Genomic DNA, 18,485 nt, shown 5'->3' with positions numbered 1-18,485 from the left:
CAAGGAAATTGTCAAAAGAGATTAATATACAGGGATGGCCAGAAGTACGGGATAAAATTCATATCTTTTGAATGAGTTTAAAACGCCGAACTGATTTTGAGTTTTTCCCATCTTTCGGTTATATAATAATTAATTTTTCTTCAACCCCCTAACCCCCAGCTACCCCTACTTTTTTTTTCAAATAGAAACATAAGTCATGAGGAGGCTCGTGGAAAAGCTTATAGAAAACCGAATCCAGCCATACCAAATAAACAAGTTTTATTTTTTCAATAGAAAGTTTTTTTTCATTTAGAAATTGAAACAACTATATAATTTACAAAAATAAACTCAATGCCGCAAATGCTGAAAATGTCCTCCATTCACTAATTGGCATTCTCCAAGACGATAGTAAAAGCTGTCCACAGCATTCTGAATGACTTCAGCTGGTAAATTATGCATCTCCACCCTAATCTNATTTATCTTTATTGCTTACATTTTATATAACAAAAATAACACTGGCACACAAAAAAACTGTGCTAAGATGCGAAAAACTCCGGTAGTGCTATTCACTTTGATGTCAATAATCGATAAAATACACTCTTAGTCAAAGTTTGGCTCCTAAGATTTAGAGTTGGCCATTTTAATTAATAGAATCAGACGTGCAAGAAAGTCCAAACTCAAAGATCTGACATATCATTGCCGACGTATTTTGATGAGGTGAAAACTATACCGTAGTCAGAATTTATGCACTACAGGACCCAAAAGTTGCTCATTCATAGTCCGAAATTTATTTTGCTGTACACAATATCTGACATATCATATCCGACGTATTTTGACCCAAAAATTGCTCAATTTAGCCAAAGATTGACGAGATTATGGTTAATCTTTGTTTCTGGAGTATCGTCCAACAGGGCGAAAGGTTCCATCAGGACCTCAAAGAAATGGAAAAGCGATATCAAGGAAGATGGAAGTAAATATTGACTATATTGTTGGAATCTGAAACAGAATATATCGGAAACGAAAGGAAAAAATTAGAAAAAGACTTCGCAGATCATTTGAAAAGAAAAGAGTAAGATTCTCTAGAAACAACATAATCTTGTTAGTCTGAGCAAAGCGAAGACTCCTTTTTTGGCTAAATTAAGCGATTTTTGGATCCATTTTCACCTTAAATATAGATCTTACAACATACTGGTCGGTTATGCATAAATTCTGACTGCGATATCGTTTTTGGCTGATCAAAATACGTCGAAAATGATCTGTCAGATATTATGTAGAGCAAAATCAATTTTGGACTGAGTAATTTTTGGCCCGTTTTCACCCAGAATATTGATTTTACAAGATACTGGCCTCTGTAATGTATGTGGTAAAATAAATATAATAAAAAACACCTTTAGATACTTTTCATATTACGTCAACATTATTATAATCATATGAGAATACATTGGAACGAAACGAAAAAAGTTGTGACATCACTCTTAATTAAGCAATTAATCTGTTTCTATTTTTCTTGTTTGGTGGCATCAAATTTTAACTACCAAAAATATATTCCCACATCAAATGAGGATGACTCAGGAAATTAACTGCTAAATAAGGCGGTTGTGGAAATTTTACAATAATAACTCATATTCAGACAAATGATATCAATGAGTAAATACATCATTGTGGACCAACCACAAAAATTTTGAATGAGATCATTGACTATATTAAGGTGTCCGGTGTTTCGGTTACCATTTGGCATAGAATTTTATAACCATGCTAAATGATAGTAATAACTCACATTCAGACAAATAATATCAATGGGTCCGAGCACAAAAATTCTCAATGAGATGGTTATATTAACGTGTTAAGTTTTAAGAATGATTGATTTTTCTTTCATTTTGATTTTTTCTCTTTTACACTTCTAATAATCATTGATCGGTAGCAATTATTTAAAACGATACGTATAACTTCTGTTGATGTCAGAAAGAAAAGAAAAAGCGAAAGCCTACTTAATCTTTGAAAAATATGCCGCAAAAATATCTATTAAGACGTTTATTGAAATATTGCTTAATGGTGTAACAAAAATAAATTTAATTTGAAATAATATAGATGTATAACTATTCTATGGTATTGCTTCCCTTATAATACCACTCCATACGGACAGTCAGGGCAGACCGCATACCACTAGTCGACAGACCTTTCTTCGTTTTGACTGAATCTAGATCTCGAGCTGTGCGCTTGCAACAAATTTTTTAACAATGTTACGAATTGAAAAAAATATTTGTAAATTTTTTCAATATATTGGCATACCACAAGTAAAGGGGTGCTATACAATGCAATTATGTGTTTCAAATTGGAATTTAATCAACGAATTCGGAAAAAATTGTATTTGATTTTCTGGTTCTTTGGACCTGTCATATAAAACCCTCAGTAGAACCTGAGGACTTATTTTTCTTTAAATAAGCAAAGGCAGCTTCAAGGTAAAGGCAACGAGTACACTTGATTTTGGGACTGGCCAGAGATTTCAGCTTTGAATTGAACTGCGAAATAATAGAGTCGACGTTTGATCACAGTTCGGGGTTGCACCGCGAATTCTCAGGAACTGCTGTTGGGTTTGGACCCTGACATCCGGTATCTTCAGATTCGGGCGATTCATGACAATCGTGGCTGTTATTCTAGATTTATGTAAGGCAAATACATCTCATGTCCCAGCTTGAATTTCGTAGTATTCCTAGCATTTTTGCGGAAGAATTTGAAACTGGAGTGAAATTTTAATCATCGGCGGTCGCTTTGAAAATTTCGATTTCCGCACCACGTTTTCTACTTCACAGAGATGATTGGCTCAAATATCGGCTGTTATTTTAGGTGGGTTTTCCGTGCATAGGAGCTCTGCAAACGATTTCGTAGATCATATGCGAATGTTGAGTAAAATTCGAAATCGCCCGAGATATGAAATTCTAGATACGTGTATATTTTAATCATAAAATGATTATTAAGTAATCAGAGCACTATAATTTACTTATTAATACAACTTACAAACAATAATAAATTTTCTGTTAACGCTGAAACGTGGCGTTTTATGCGTACAATTTTAGTATTTCTCCACCTTTTTAGCAAAGTAACATATCCGATTGGAAATAAATAATCCTGTTGGGATAATTAGAATTCGAATAAATCATGTACTTATTCAAGCGTCACTCCGTGAAATATATGCGTACGTACTTAGTTTTGCATAAGTAGTCGTCCTACTTTGCCTTATCTTACGCACGGGGTGACAAATAGCTGCTATCTATCAATAGAACACGGTTCCATTCAAAGCGAAATTTATTCTGTCTTATGTCATTTAAATCTCTTTTCGCTTTATCCAGTATTAGGTGTGCGAGATAAACAGGCACGATGACCTGACGCTAGAAATGTGTGAGAAATTAAATAAAATTGTTAATTAACTTAAAATTTGTATCCTCTTGCATGAATCTAGTTCTAGTAAAAATACCTATAAAGTTTAAGAATAGTTTTTTTCTGATAACAAACTAGCATTGATTTTTTTATCTATCTATCTTTTTTTGTCATCGCCAAGTTGTCTCGCCTATTTTTTAGTGCTAAGTTGTGTAAAGTTAAATGCACTGGATATATTTGGTCATTTTAAAAAGGAAATTTTATGTTGAACGAAAGTGACCTTTTGATATTTTTGTACAGCTTTTACGGTTTTGGTGCAAATTAGCAATTTGAAAAGATGATACTGCTAGATAAATTTAAAATTATACAAGGTCTTATACTGTAACGTGTCAAAAATGAAGGATAGTTTCTTCGTGCAAATTTCAGAATACTTCGAAAATTAGTAAATTTTCTTCACAAAATTTCATGAAATTTACGTATAATAGCTAATATAATAGGGGCAATGTTAAGGAGAATTATATTAAAATATTATTAATATTATTAAAAATATTATATTAAAATTATATTAAACTGAAGATTATATTTATTATTTTTACTGATTATGAGAACTTAAAGTGTGATAGATTTTTTGGGGACAGAAAAATCTACCTTTTTTTGTAACGATTTGAGTAATAAAAACGTATTTACGAAATAAGCTGGGAATCTTTTTGTTCACAAACACATTTCAGCTTCACAAATCTTTCAGCCAAATATTGGATTGCTTGACTTTTGCAATACATACAGGATGGTCCACAACTTATCCAAAAAAAATTGGGAATAGATGCGGCATGAGAAATGTCAATATCGTAAAAAAATTTCTTATAGTTTCCGAGAAAAAAATTATTAAAGTTGTAGTATTTTCAACCTTTACATCGCTGGGCCACTGTAGTCTCTGGCGTCATTTGCAGGTGATTCTGAATACCGAAATCCGATTTTAGTATTAACGTTTTTGAGATAGTGTTTACATTAGTTTTTCAAGTGCCAAAAATGGCTTATGTGTATAGCAACTCGAAGTTGATAGATATCGTTTTAATTTATGGAGAAGCAAGACAATATTTGTGTTATTGTGAAGCTTTTGTGTTATGGTGAAGCAAGACAACATTTGTGTTAGTTCGTAGAAACTGGGTACGACGGACCCAGATGTGTTTATACGTTGGTGGACAAAATTTTGAACAGTTGTTGCTATATCACGTATCTCAAATTAATTTTATTATTATTTCATTTTTTATTATACTTTGCCGCCGTGCCGGTCGCCGACTGCAAACTTTGCCTTGCGCAAGATCAGGTTTTACAATGGACCAGTTTCCAGTGCAGTGTAGAAGTGTATTTTCAAATTATTTTCGAACTGCTCTTTTTAATTTTTTTTTACAAAATTGTATTTGTAAGTGTACATTAAATTTTTTTTTAGATAAGTTTGAATTACCCTATATATATATATAATTGGCAACAGCCAAAATATCCTCTGGTATAACTTAAGATCAATAATTTCCATTTAAAATTAGTTTCAATATGTGATAGGACCAAATTAATGCAATTCTTACGACTATATACAGGGTGTTCCTAAATATCATGTACATAATTGTTTATTTAGATAATTTCTTGTTTCTATTAATTTTGACAGTTCGCATTTGAAATAGTAAGTTGGGTCTGCATATGTTCAACAATTAAAAGATTATGTTACAAACTGTAAGGTGTAAAAGTGTTTTAAATACTCATTATAATTTCACAACAATGCCAAATTTTATGAATTTTGAAATGGGTCATCCCAGCATTAATTTTTAACAGATAGTGGCAAATAAACTGTCAAAATTAATAGAAACAAGAGATTTTCTAAATAAAGCCAGAGCCTACTGGACTATTTTAAGAATTTCAATTTCATCTAACGAATTAGGTACATAAAATCGTTTTTTATTTTTTTTCTCGATCACGGTCGAAGATACGAAGAAATCATAAGAGGCAAACAAGTTTCTCAACAAATGAAAAAATCCAATTTTGATTTTAGAATCTACCAGGGGCGCACCGCACAAAAATTCAGAGGAATAAAAGGAGGCATGAACCCCGAAAAAATATCACTCTGCAGAATATCACGACCACTTGGCCTGTCCATTGATGTTAAGCCCTACAGGGTAACCTATATTCCAAATTTAGCTAAATATCTCAAAAACTGTGGAGTTATAGAGAAAAAACTGAAAGAATCTTAAAATTTCAACACCCGGTAACGAAGCGTTTGCGGACCTATGTTTATATGAACTTTTAGTCATGAAATAAGCCAAAGAATTATCCCCTCCCTTATGTATATGATATTTAGGAACACCCTGTATGTCAAATACATATCAAGAACATTACATAAAAAATATCTGTTACTAAATATGATTATAAAAACAAGGCATTAATTATTATACGGTAATTAAATATAAAAATAAAAGCATGAATTAAAATAATATGTTTTTTTCGTTTTATATATAATTAGAAACAATTTAATTTTTCTTTAATTAGTTCATTAATTAATTAACAACAATTTAAACATTGTACTCTGTCTTTATCGATGTGGATACAACTTTTTATATCCACAGAATAAATATTAGTAATTTTTGTTGATTCTAAAGGTCTATTTTTTGCACAAATTTCCTTAAAATGCAGTTCAGAGTCTTCTTTCTATAATTAATAATAATAATTAACACGTATTATAAAATTTTATAACAAAACTGATAAGAGGCCATAAATAAATATTATTATTCTCACAAGAAGGTGTATTTTTCTACTTAAAAATACCTGCATTTTTTAAGAGAGATGTAAACATATCAGTTGTATTATGAACTCAAATAAAATTCTGGAGAAATTTTGAATTCGGGAGAATTTTTAAATGTTAATATCTCGAAAACTGTTGAAAATATAGCGGCATCAAAACATGTTCACTTATTCTTCAATACGAGAGAGGAAGGTCACGAATCAAGTAGCAGGTAGAAATATCAAAGCAAATTGCACAGTGCCTAAATTGCAGGACATACATTCTGAAAGAGTTTTTATTACCATTCCGGCCAAACAAGGAATAGATATTTTAAGCTTTAAAAGTTACGGTGGGTGCCGTTCGTCTTCTGTAGCTGAGAGATATTATAGAAGATTCTGTGGAAAATTCGAGTTGTAATTTTAATTTTGTCTTTCATAAAAATCGATTTTTAAAATTCTACATTAGATTACGCACCGCCTACTGAGTAATCACTTACTGATCGTTAATTTGTAAACGTCATTTATAAATGTCTCAACAAATTCAGTAAAGGTGACAAATTAACTGAGCTTGCAAAAAATCATTTATTTGAATTTTGAGAATAAAAAATTCCTTTGGAGTCAATAAAGTATTTATGTTAGTGAAAACGTTATTTAGTGCTAACAAATAATTTAAAAGTTTAAAATGTATTAAAATATTTCCTCGTTTATTAGTTCTTTGTTAATACTTTATGTATTTACTGTCAAATAAATCTCGTGGCAAAAGTAATAATGCACAATCACACATTCACAACATGCACGCACAGTAATGGCTGATACCGTTCTCCTCTATATGTCCCATTGAAGGTAATAAGTAATGTGATAATGTTTAATATTTAACGTATGTCAGTCACCCTGTACATACTAAGTTTTCTTATAATTCTAGACTAAGAACGGGAATGCAAGAAATTTAAACTGGCATTTTCTTCATTTGCATAACTATTTCATCACCGTCCATTCCGACATGCCCTATTCGGAACATCCAAACCATTAATTATTAATTCAAGAAGCACAAGCGAAACTCTATTTATAAAATAATCACTCCGCAAGTATCTTAGAAAACGCACCGAAATAAAACAGCTGATAATCAACATAGTAACAAATTCAGCACGTGTGTCTCTATCGCAAGTGCAAGGTCATGTTAATAATGCGATTACCGTTGGGAATGCAGTTTTGAAGTCATCGCTTCCAGCTCATTCAAAAATAAAATGCAATTTATAGACGTCGCGATTTTCCGTGCCAAGGAAACCGTTTGACATTTGGCGAGTGACAGATTAATGAAGAGAATTTTGGAACATATACAGAGAGCTCTTAGTCGATGTATTTTGGAAAAATGGAAGTATCTTTAATTTGGAATGATCTTGGGAGATGTATATTTAAGATTATAACAAGGAAATTGTCAAAAGAGATTAATATACAGGGATGGCCAGAAGTACGGGATAAAATTCATATCTTTTGAATGAGTTTAAAACGCCGAACTGATTTTGAGTTTTTCCCATCTTTCGGTTATATAATAATTAATTTTTCTTCAACCCCCTAACCCCCAGCTACCCCTACTTTTTTTTTCAAATGGAAACATAAGTCATGAGGGGGCTCTTTGAAAAGCTTATAGAAAACCGAATCCAGCCATACCAAATAAACAAGTTTTATTTTTTCAATAGAAAGTTTTTTTTCATTTAGAAATTGAAACAACTATATAATTTACAAAAATAAACTCAATGCCGCAAATGCTGAAAATGTCCTCCATTCACTAATTGGCATTCTCCAAGACGATAGTAAAAGCTGTCCACAGCATTCTGAATGACTTCAGCTGGTAAATTATGCATCTCCGCCCTAATCTTGTTCTTTAAATTCTCAATATTATCCGGTCTGTCCTGATAGACTCTTTCTTTCAAATATCCCCAAAGAAAATAATCCAGGGGTGTTAAGTCGGGGGATCTTGGCGGCCATTCAACTGTACCCCGTCTACCAATCCAGCGATTTAATCCAAGTATCTTCGAACATCAATACCAAAATGTGGGGGAGCGCTATCTTGTTGGAACCAAATTCTTTCATTCCGTATATCTGGATCAATTTCATGAGGGAAAATCACAGCTAAGGCAGTGCGTCAGTAAGATTTTCTTCAAAAAATAATGGGCCCAAGATTCTGTTGTTGATGATACCTGCCCATACATTAACTTTCTGTGGATGCTGCGTATGTGATTCTCATGTCCAGTGTGCGATATTTATGCGTGTTAACCACTCCATTTAAATAAAACGTAGCTTCATCCGAAGTACGTCTCGTTGAAAACCATTATTGTCGTCACACCGTCTCATCATTTCTTCACAAAATTGTAATCGCTTATCATCGTCTTCCAAAATCTCTTGGACAAGATATACCTTATAGGGGTGGTATTTCTCTTGTTTCAGAAACATTAGAATTGCAGTTAGAGAAGCATCGTGATTGCGGGCCAATGAAACAGTTGAAGTATGAGAACTTTCAACAAGTTCTAATGCAATGTCTAATTTCTTTTCTTCATTCAAAGCACGAGCCAGTCCAGTTTTGGGCAAAGTCTGTACTGTACCGTGTTCCTCAAATTTGTGAAATATTTTACTAACTGTCCCTTGCGAGATTTGGTTTTCGGGATATTTCACATTAAATAAATCCCGCACTTTAGCCTGACTTCTTATTTTGTCTCCACATCCAAGCAATATCAAGATTTCGATGCGTTGCCTTTCCGACAATACCATTGCAATTCAGTAAATAACTTGATTTTGACACAATAGTAACGTTTCAAACTCCAATTTACAACTAAAGCGAAAAATTAACCAGAAAGTCTGGCAAGTAGGTGTACCAAAAAAACGCAACATAAAAAATATATCTTTTTTGCGTTAGCAGTGATAGGTACAGTTTCAAATTCTTTATTTTATTCTGTGCAAATTCATGGAGGGTAATACTGAAGATAATTAAATTTTATTTCACTTGTTAAGTAGGTGTTTTATACAACTCTAAAAACCTTGCTATTGAAAAAATAAAACTTGTTTATTTGGTATGGCTGGATTCAGTTTTCTATAAGCTTTTCAACGAGCCCCCTAGTGCCTTATGTTTCCATTTGAAAAAAAAGTAGGGGTAGCTGGGGGTTAGGGGGTTGAAGTAAAATTAATTAATATATAACCGAAAGATGGGAAAAAATCAAAATCAGTTAACGTGTTTCGGCGTTTTAAAAAAAATTAACTCATTCAAAAGATATGAATTTTATTCCGTACTTCTGGCCATCCCTTTAGAAGAAGAAATAGACAGATACATATAAAATTGAAAAGATGAAGGGATATTTGGCAGATCATTAATAAAATAAAGAGATGGTAGCGGTCCCAAGCTTGAGCCTTGGGAAACACCGAATAGACTTTATATTCATTTGAATCGAAACCATTATATTTTATTAAAAATGTTCTATTTGGTAAATAAGAAGTAAGTAGTTTCAATAAAACATTTGAAAATCAGTGTAAATCGCACCTATTTGCGGTTCGTTTTCAAAGTTCTCGAGTATATGATAAGTATAAGTATACAGGGTGATTCAGAACTTTTCCAAAAAAATTACAAACACAATTTTGGACAAAAGGACAATTCGAAAATGATTTAAAATAATAATTTTTGTCTCGGGAACTAATGATTTCACAAAAAATTTACGATATTAACTCCATTTTTCATGACGCAAATTAATTTTTTTTTGATAAGCAAAATACGTTTTATGAAAAATTTATTTTAAGGACAATTCCAACAATGCAGTTAAAAAATTAAAAATACATATATAGCCTATATGGACAACAACCATATTTTGTCCTTTCCTTAAATCTACGAATATACTTTACCAGGCAATAAAACTAATATAATATCAGTGTATCTGATACCCATTCAATAATGTATTGCCATAGCCGCGAATTAAACTTTGCTTATATTACCGTTATCAGGTTTTGCAGCCCAAAAATAGCACGAAAGAAAGTTGAAGAATGTCCATATTTGTCAACAGAAAGTCTTCGCATCTGGCACTCACTTTTTGATCATCCAGTATCAGCCATGGTAACGGATTATTAAAACTTTATTCCCTTTACATTTGCTACAATGTTGCTAAGCGCGATCGACCTTAAACTTCGAACGGACGTTAACATGATTTTAATTTATTTAAATTGGCAACGTTATCAGGCAAATTTTTGTAGAACATAAACTGCAGTGAAGAAATTTTGACCTAATCACTGAATATAAATATGTCCAATTTTTTTTGTATAAATATTAAAATTTGAATATAAAATCTAGGTTTCCAACAAGATTTTAGATAAATAATATTAGGAATATTTAAATAACAATATTCCCGTTCATATACAGGGTGATTCACTTTTCCTGATTAGGACTTTAACCGTGATAGATCTCATCAAAATAATGTCATTTTGATTCAAATGCTTTTAGAGTAATAAGCTCTTGAAAAAATATTTTTTTTTGGGTTTTTATTTAATTTTTCTTAAACTATGAAAACCATTTATTTTATATTTAGTATGAAGTGTACGCTTTTATAAATTATTGTGAACATAGATCAATCATAGGCGTCCATAAGGGGCTCTGATAATCCCTATTTTTAATATAATTTCTACGCCACTGAATATTTCTCAAAATGAATATATTTTTTTACATTGAGGTTTATTCTACAGCAAAAAGGTATCTTAATATTTTTAAATGAAATGCTTGTTTTTTTTACAAACAGTTGTAGATGTGTCTTCAACGCACGAATTACAAGTTTGCAAAATTATGCGTCGAGAAAATTATTTTTTAAATTTTTTGTTTCATACTGCAAATTAAATCTCTAACGCACTGTAACGGATACTAGTAAAAAAATAGTTATTAATTTTAATTAAAATTAAGTAATAATAATTTTAACCTTATATTGATATTAAAGAAAACCCTAAACATTTGAAAAATTAATTTCGGAGAGTTAAATACTATTAGAAATTAAATTTGTCAGACAAATATTTATTAAAGAATTATACAAAATCAACATAAACTTTGCTTAAGTATATTGGCAATGCTATGTAGGTTATATTACATTCAAATTTGCAAATAAAAGATTTTTCTGTATATTTAGCATAGCGAAATATTTTAAATATCTCGTCTCAATTTAACGCAAAGGATTTGCCACGTGGCGACAATTTTTCGTATAAATGCGCTCGAGTAGGTGTAACAAACGATGTACAAAATGAAAGCAACGCCACTTTCAAAGAGATCCAATTTTAACTCTACTTTCTCCATCACATAGACTGTACATAAAATCTATTAAAATGCGTCAACTGTTAGAAACGCTTCTGATCTATAGTTCCACATTTATTGTGAATTATTAAATAGACGTACCACAAGGGTTAATATTTGGACTTCTTTAACTCATTGCCTATTAAACTGTTATGTCACGCATTAATAAGGAGAAGATATTTGTTGCCTTATTAAATGGCACTAAATGGCAAATAATTTTAACACCTCGTATAGAAGCTTTGACAAATATTTACTCGGATTTCTGCATTGTTGTCCATTCATACTTGTCTATATTAATTATTTTATTACCATTGAAATTTAAGTGACTGCAATATCAATTAATTTATTATTTTATGTATTTTTCAGCGTAAATCGTTAAAAGACAACATCAGTTGGAAATATACAGTTAATATTTACTTAATAAAATGCATTTGTGCTCTTGGATTCATGCCAATAATTTAACTAGTTACAATCTCTACATCAAAGTTAATTATATATCCGCCTGGACAGACTACGTCATACTTAATTATCGACGTAATGACAGCACGATATTAGGGCATTTTTATAATAATTAGTCGAGCCTACTTAGCAATTGGAAACCTATTAATTCACGAGTGCCGACTCTTTATATACAGGGCGATTTAGTTGTAATGTCATTTATTTTAAGGGAAAATAGGAAAAAATGAGTAGAATACGAATACGCTATTAAAAATGCATATTTACTCTGAAAAAAACTTTTTCGAATAATTATTCTTGTTCTTGACCGCTGTCTACAAAGGTTTATCGAGAGTGAATCATGACCGTATTCGGTGACTAATCACGCTTTTTCTATGTTTTTAATAGTGAACCACAAAAAGAGACCTTTTTACATATACACATGAATAGAGCTAGGTACTCGGTCGGATGATCATAGCCTTTGCGTCGGCCTTTCGCTACAGCGCACCGTACGAAACATGTAATAACGGCAGTTATTGGCTTCTCGTTTATTTCGTGTATATATGTTTTAATAATGTAGAACACACCAAGGGGTAAAAAACGCAAATTTATTTATTTTTATTTACACCTACCTGTTTATTTATTTGTATACGACGAACACGCCTATGACTAACCGATACAAACCCCGAGCTTTACACATGAATGAATAAGTATTTTTTTAAATTTTAAATATTAACAGGTACTATACAGGGCGTTTCTAAAATAGGGTTCCAAACTTCTGCTGCGTCTATAAATCATTAAAATAAGCCAAAAAGTTCCTATTAGTATGTGCCCTAAAACGCACCCTACGCACCCTTAGGAAGTTATATGCCCTTAAAAGGGCTCAAACAAAACTGTTTTTTTTATGTTATTGACAAAACGGTCGCAAATAAATAGAAAAAAATTTATGGGTCTTACATAACTTTTTACGTTAAATAACATGGGCTACTCCGTTTTTCGACATGCAAATGATATGCGTCCCATTTAGGTTGGTGAAGGGGGTTTTCGGCCCATAATTTTTTTTATTTCAAGTTTTTTACAATTTTCTCTACAGATTTATAAAATCTTAACAATTTTACGTTAAAAATATTATCTTTGTCCAAATCGATATTTCCAATGGTTTTCGAGTAAATTGAGTTTGAAAATTACAAAAATCTTTTTTCCATGGCAAATAAAAGACTGACGTTGCCACAACGCTTAACAATTTAAGTTATTGGTAAACTGTCAATTGAGCTTTACAGTGTTTAATTAGTAAAAGTGGTGAGTGAAAAATTTAAGTAGAAAAAAAACCGTTTCGTTGGAGCCCTTTTAAGGGCATATAACTTCCTAAGAGTGCGTTTTAGGGCACATGTTAATAGGAACTTTTTGGCTTATTTTAATGAGTTATAAAAGCAGCAGAAGTTTGGAATCCTATTTTAGAAACACCCTGTATATTTGTTAATAAAAACAAGTGTATAAGAATAATAATTAATTTCGAATATTAAGGTAATTCCAATTTAGAATTTATAATGCACGTTTTCACTATGTTTTTTATTTGAATATGAGTTTTTAGTATTATTTTCAAATTAATTATTCAGTTTATAGTACGTATACCTTATTGTGCGACTTATTGCTTTGCAAAGAGTAGTATGGTACCTTCCTATTTAAAATGACAGTACGGCTAAAAAAACACTCACTCGTCCACAGCATTTTGTTAATAAAATGATGATCACTGCACTTTCATTCTAAAATCAATTGCAAAATTTAAGATGACTGGGGAAATCAGCTGTTTCGCTTCAACGTTCGAAGCAAAGTAGAGCGCCGAATTAACGGGAGTTAAAGGGTAATTTGTTTATTTTTTAAAAGGCCGAGTAATTTTGTTCTTCTTCGATTTTATGTCTTTACGAATACATGGTTAGAATTGACGACATTACAGGAAAACGGAAAGAGCAAACACGAAACCGCAGGCAGGAATCTACACAAATATTTGATTTAAAATTAGATCATCGTAAATTTACCTCTCTACAAGTTGTAACGTCATCGAAATTATTTTTTTGATAATCCTCACAAGTTTTTTGTATCATCGGAAAGTCCTCCTTCTTCTCAGCAACTTTTATTTAAAAAAATTTTCGGTATATCTTCTCCCTCGAAAGACAGTATGTATAAAGAAATTAAACACTAGCAGATCAAGTGTGTATTCGTTTTCTCAATGTTACCGTGAAAAACAAGATACTTTCAACGTTTATGTTCATCACTGACATGTTTTATTTCTGATTTTTGGGGAAGTTCGGAAATAATCGAAATTAGCTGTAGGACCTTTTGGAAACAATAGGGCAACGCTGATAAAATCAGTAACAGACTTGATTCAACCCGTGTTTTTCTCAATATTTTATATCTTTTGAACTGGCAGATATATCGAAAAAGTTTTTTAATGAAAGTTGTTGAGAAAAATGTGAACATTCACGAAAAAATGTATGATATTGTGAAAAATAATGTCAATGATGTCACAATGTACTAACTTTACCTTTCCAACCTTACTTACCAAAAGGAAATTTTAAAACAAATATTAACATCATCATATCACGCCATAAATAGCTCGACTTGCAGTTTTCTGTTAGCCTTTTCCATTTTCCTGCTCATATGGAATATCAAACAATGCACTTGATAAAGGAACTGTGTTTTGCTGTTGTACATATGCTTTGTTTTAACCTTCCTTTGAACACGGCATAATTATGTATATGTAATTATCTGTTCTATATTGACTTGTTAGAGATGTAGAAATAATTACTAAGAAGTATTTTTCCTAAATACCTTTTAAAAAATAAAACGTTAAAATTGGGTCCGAATTTCAAAGTTGATTTTCTTGCGAATTGTTAAATATATTTTTTTATTGTACAGGGTGTTTCAGGATTAGTCGACAAACTTTAAGGAGATATTCCTCATTAAAAAAATAAGAAAAAAATCAAGTATACATTTTTTTCCAGAGTCGCTTCATTTTCGAAATATAGGGCGTTAAAATCCGAATTTTTTAAATATCTTCTAAATGAAGAAGGCTATTTAAACCAAATTTGACATGACACATTTTAAAAGTCGATGATTTTTCAGGATTGAGTTTATCAAAAAATGTTTCAGATAGAAGTGTGGAGTATCGAGACAACAATATGCTGGTGACCTTTGGTGTGACCTTGACCTTAATTTTCAAGATCAAAGGTCAACTTGAAAATATTAAATGAAACACTATTTTTACTTCCGAATATGGGGTAGAGGAAAGATTCAATTCAAAGAGGTCAATATCAATTTTTTCTGAATAAGTTGACAAAAAACGATTTAAACAAAAAAGGTGTACTTTTTGGAACGATAAATTAGTTGGTGACCTTGGATTTGACCCAGCAGCTGATCAGATATCAGTCTCCAGAATGTCCCTATCATCAAATTTTAATTATTCTTAATCTAACAGCCTGTTCAATTTCAATTTTGTTGTCAAGATCATATTAACTGTTCAGCTAAATAAATCTATTAGAATATCCATGATTGTTTTATGAAAAGTGAGTTTGACCTTCAATTGACCTTCGAGGATATCATAAAAAATTCTTTGATCCTGGATTCCGACACAGAATTTGGAGCTGTATCGATTGCCTTGATATTAACTTGATTTGAACTCCAAATGACCTGCAACGAAGAAAAAATTTCTGACTCCACTTTTGGACGAAAAATTTGTGCACTTTATCAATCGCTGGCATTATAAATAAGGTATTCCATTTAATATTTCATATATAATAATATTAAGTTGAATTTGATGTGACCTTGAAACTTAAAGTCAAGGTTAAGCCCAAGGTCAACAGAATATTGGTTCTTTGATATCCTACAACTTCTATATGGAACTTTCTTTATAGGAGTCAATCCTAAAGTGTTATCGGGGTGTTCGATTTTATCTGGCACACCCAGTATATATATAAAAAAAATATATTAAAATTCAGATATACTTGATATTTTCGAGGATGCAGGAATGGCAGAATGGCACTTTTTAGACCCAGTATATGTTTGTCCTGAATTCGGTGCAACTTTGTTTTGTAACACTATGTATTTTATAATAATATTAGAACTATAGAAGAATCCCTATCAAATGGAACACCCTGTATTTTTCCTTTCTGTACATTGTTTTTTCTTCTGAACTCACTTTTAGTCACCACCATCATAGGAGCTGCAATTTTTTAGCCCCCAAGTAGACCCCTGGATGTGATTAAAGTCTGCCAAACTGTAAGAAATCAAGTCCTAACGTCAGTTTTTTTGCCGGCAGGTCGAGCAGCAGAAATACTTCTCGAGTTGTGTCAGAGGTTAAAGGACAAGTTTCAGTTGCCCTGGAAGATGATATCGTTAGTGGATGTGATTCTAAAGTATGCCAAAGAAAATCAGGAGGAAGCCTGGAGACAAATTGAGGAAGGTGGGTGTGTCTTTGGTTTTGTTTAAGTATTTTGCCTTTACCACTGAGAAAAATGATATTAACTTGCTTTTGAAATATTATTATTTTAAGGGCTCTACACCATATCGAGAAAAAATTAAAAGATTATATTATAAACATAGAACACCTATTAAAGTAAAAATAGAGTGTTGCATTATTCTTGCCATATCCAGTTCCAGTTGAAATTTTAAAAAATCGCTGAATCTGGTCAATTAGTAAACAGAAATTGTTACTTTTCTACAATATTTTCTATTTTTTTGAGTCATGTTTGACAGACCTATAACATTACCGACATTTTTAATAGGACGAATTCAGCAATTAAGGTTATACCTACTTTTTGTCATAGTTGTCAAAAAATTGAGGCATTATATGAAAACAATAACATAGTATTACTTTTTATTTTATTACAGCAAATGTTCAAAGTGGCCCCCATTAACCATTCCACAATACCCAATTCACAAGTATTAACTGAAAATATTCCTCCTACTAGATACTTAGCAATTTATTGGCCATAGAAATTTGTTTTTGGTTTACTGCTTTCTTTGGTTTTATGGCGACAGATATCGTTCTAATACTAAACTTAATTTTATAAGACGATAGATAAGTGAGCAAGCTTATGGAAGAGTGTATGAAGTGTATACACATTACTTGGTACACTTACCTAAGGTATCTATTTAATGCAGAGGAAGCTGTAACATCTAAATTCTCATATTGCTTAGTTTTTTGGCATTTGAAATATTAACAGACTAACCGATTTTGATAAGAAAACAAGTACCCTAAAAATTAAAAAATAATTTCATGTTTCTATATTTTCGCAGTTCCATAGGTTTTCTTCTTATTCTTATACTTCTTCTGCTAGTGGTAGGTTATAATCATGTAACCTGAGGGGTTATTTCTTTATTCATCTATCTCCCGTTACGACCAGTATCAACCATAACGATATTAGATTGCAAAAGAGTTTACCATTTACTTCTCGAAGGGGTGTTTATAATTATCATCTACACTTTGATTAATACGTGGGAACTTAGAATCATTGTACGTTCAGAGAATGAATTCAAAACACTTACTCGCTCGTGTAGAATGTGATCGAGTGGTCGGTTGTATAGGGTGACACTTAAGTTGGAAGAACAAGAAACCCGAGACTCTAAAATTAAGAAAACTGTCCAGTGTGGAATACAAGGAGGAAACTGCCTTTTTTTCAGAGATCTCTCCTGAATTCGACACCTCGCTTCGACACGCCCATTTCTTGGGTCCAGAAGTTTCTGTTCTTATCTTATTGGTGGGCTCTCTGAATATCGGGGGTTGAAATGGCTTAACTATACCCTATTAATACCTATAGTCTGTTTAGAAATGAAAGAGAGTAATAAAAGCTTATTATGTATGCAAATCGTAAATAAATGTAGTACTGGTGCTTATATTCAATATTTTTATATTATGTATTATCGGTGTACTTTTAAAAAAACTTTGTGTGACCGGATTGTACTAAATTGTAGCAGGTAGCTAAAATTTAATCCCCGACAATCCGTCTTTGTCTATGCCGCTTCAATTTCTCGGTCCATTTCTCTTATAAGTAAACAATATAAAAACAGCATTTCAAAACATGAGGCTACTTTAAGCATCATAACCGGGTTAAGAGGGTTTTTAGTAATTCAAATAAAATTATTCAATATTATTATCAAAATATTTATTTAAATTTAATGAATAGACTTTTATTCCACACAAAAATATATGTATTTTGAAAATTCAAATTATGGTGAGTAAATGTAGTGTTGTATAAATGTACAATAAAGAAAATAAAAAAGTAGGTATATTAAAATTCATCCTCTGAATATTCTGATGAATTATCTTCGTCTCCTAGATTGATAACGATAGGTTCCACAGTAACGTCAATTAAATTATCGAGTTCCCACATTTTCTCCTCTTCTTTTTGTACATGATGTATACATCTTTGCCAGTTATCTGCAGTTACTCGTTCCAAGGAATTTTTTAACAAAATTTTCACGTCACTTAATTTAAACGTCGTATTATTTCGCGCTACATCTCCTTTTACCTGCGCCCAGACTAATTCGATTGGGTTAAGTTCACAGTGATAAGGTGGTAACCGTAGTACCGTTATTTGGCGATTTGTTGCCATTTCATCGATAA

At 31.7% G+C, this 18,485-nt stretch overlaps 1 protein-coding gene across 1 annotated transcript in view; it reads left to right on the top strand.

Moving 5' to 3' along the window:
* Positions 1–18,485, top strand: part of LOC108910559 (protein doublesex) — a 134,358-nt gene that overhangs the window by 24,204 nt on the left and 91,669 nt on the right. The window contains exon 3 of the mRNA XM_023454421.1: positions 16,179–16,322. Coding sequence (XP_023310189.1) covers positions 16,179–16,322 — 144 coding nt within the window. The remainder of the gene's footprint in view (positions 1–16,178; positions 16,323–18,485) is intronic.

The sequence above is a fragment of the Anoplophora glabripennis genome, unplaced genomic scaffold (genome assembly GCF_000390285.2).
Source record: "Anoplophora glabripennis isolate ALB-LARVAE unplaced genomic scaffold, Agla_2.0 scaffold319, whole genome shotgun sequence".
NCBI lineage: Eukaryota > Metazoa > Arthropoda > Insecta > Coleoptera > Cerambycidae > Anoplophora > Anoplophora glabripennis.
The sequence above is the reverse complement of the archived record's forward strand: the minus strand, read 5'-3'. Positions and strand labels throughout refer to the sequence as shown.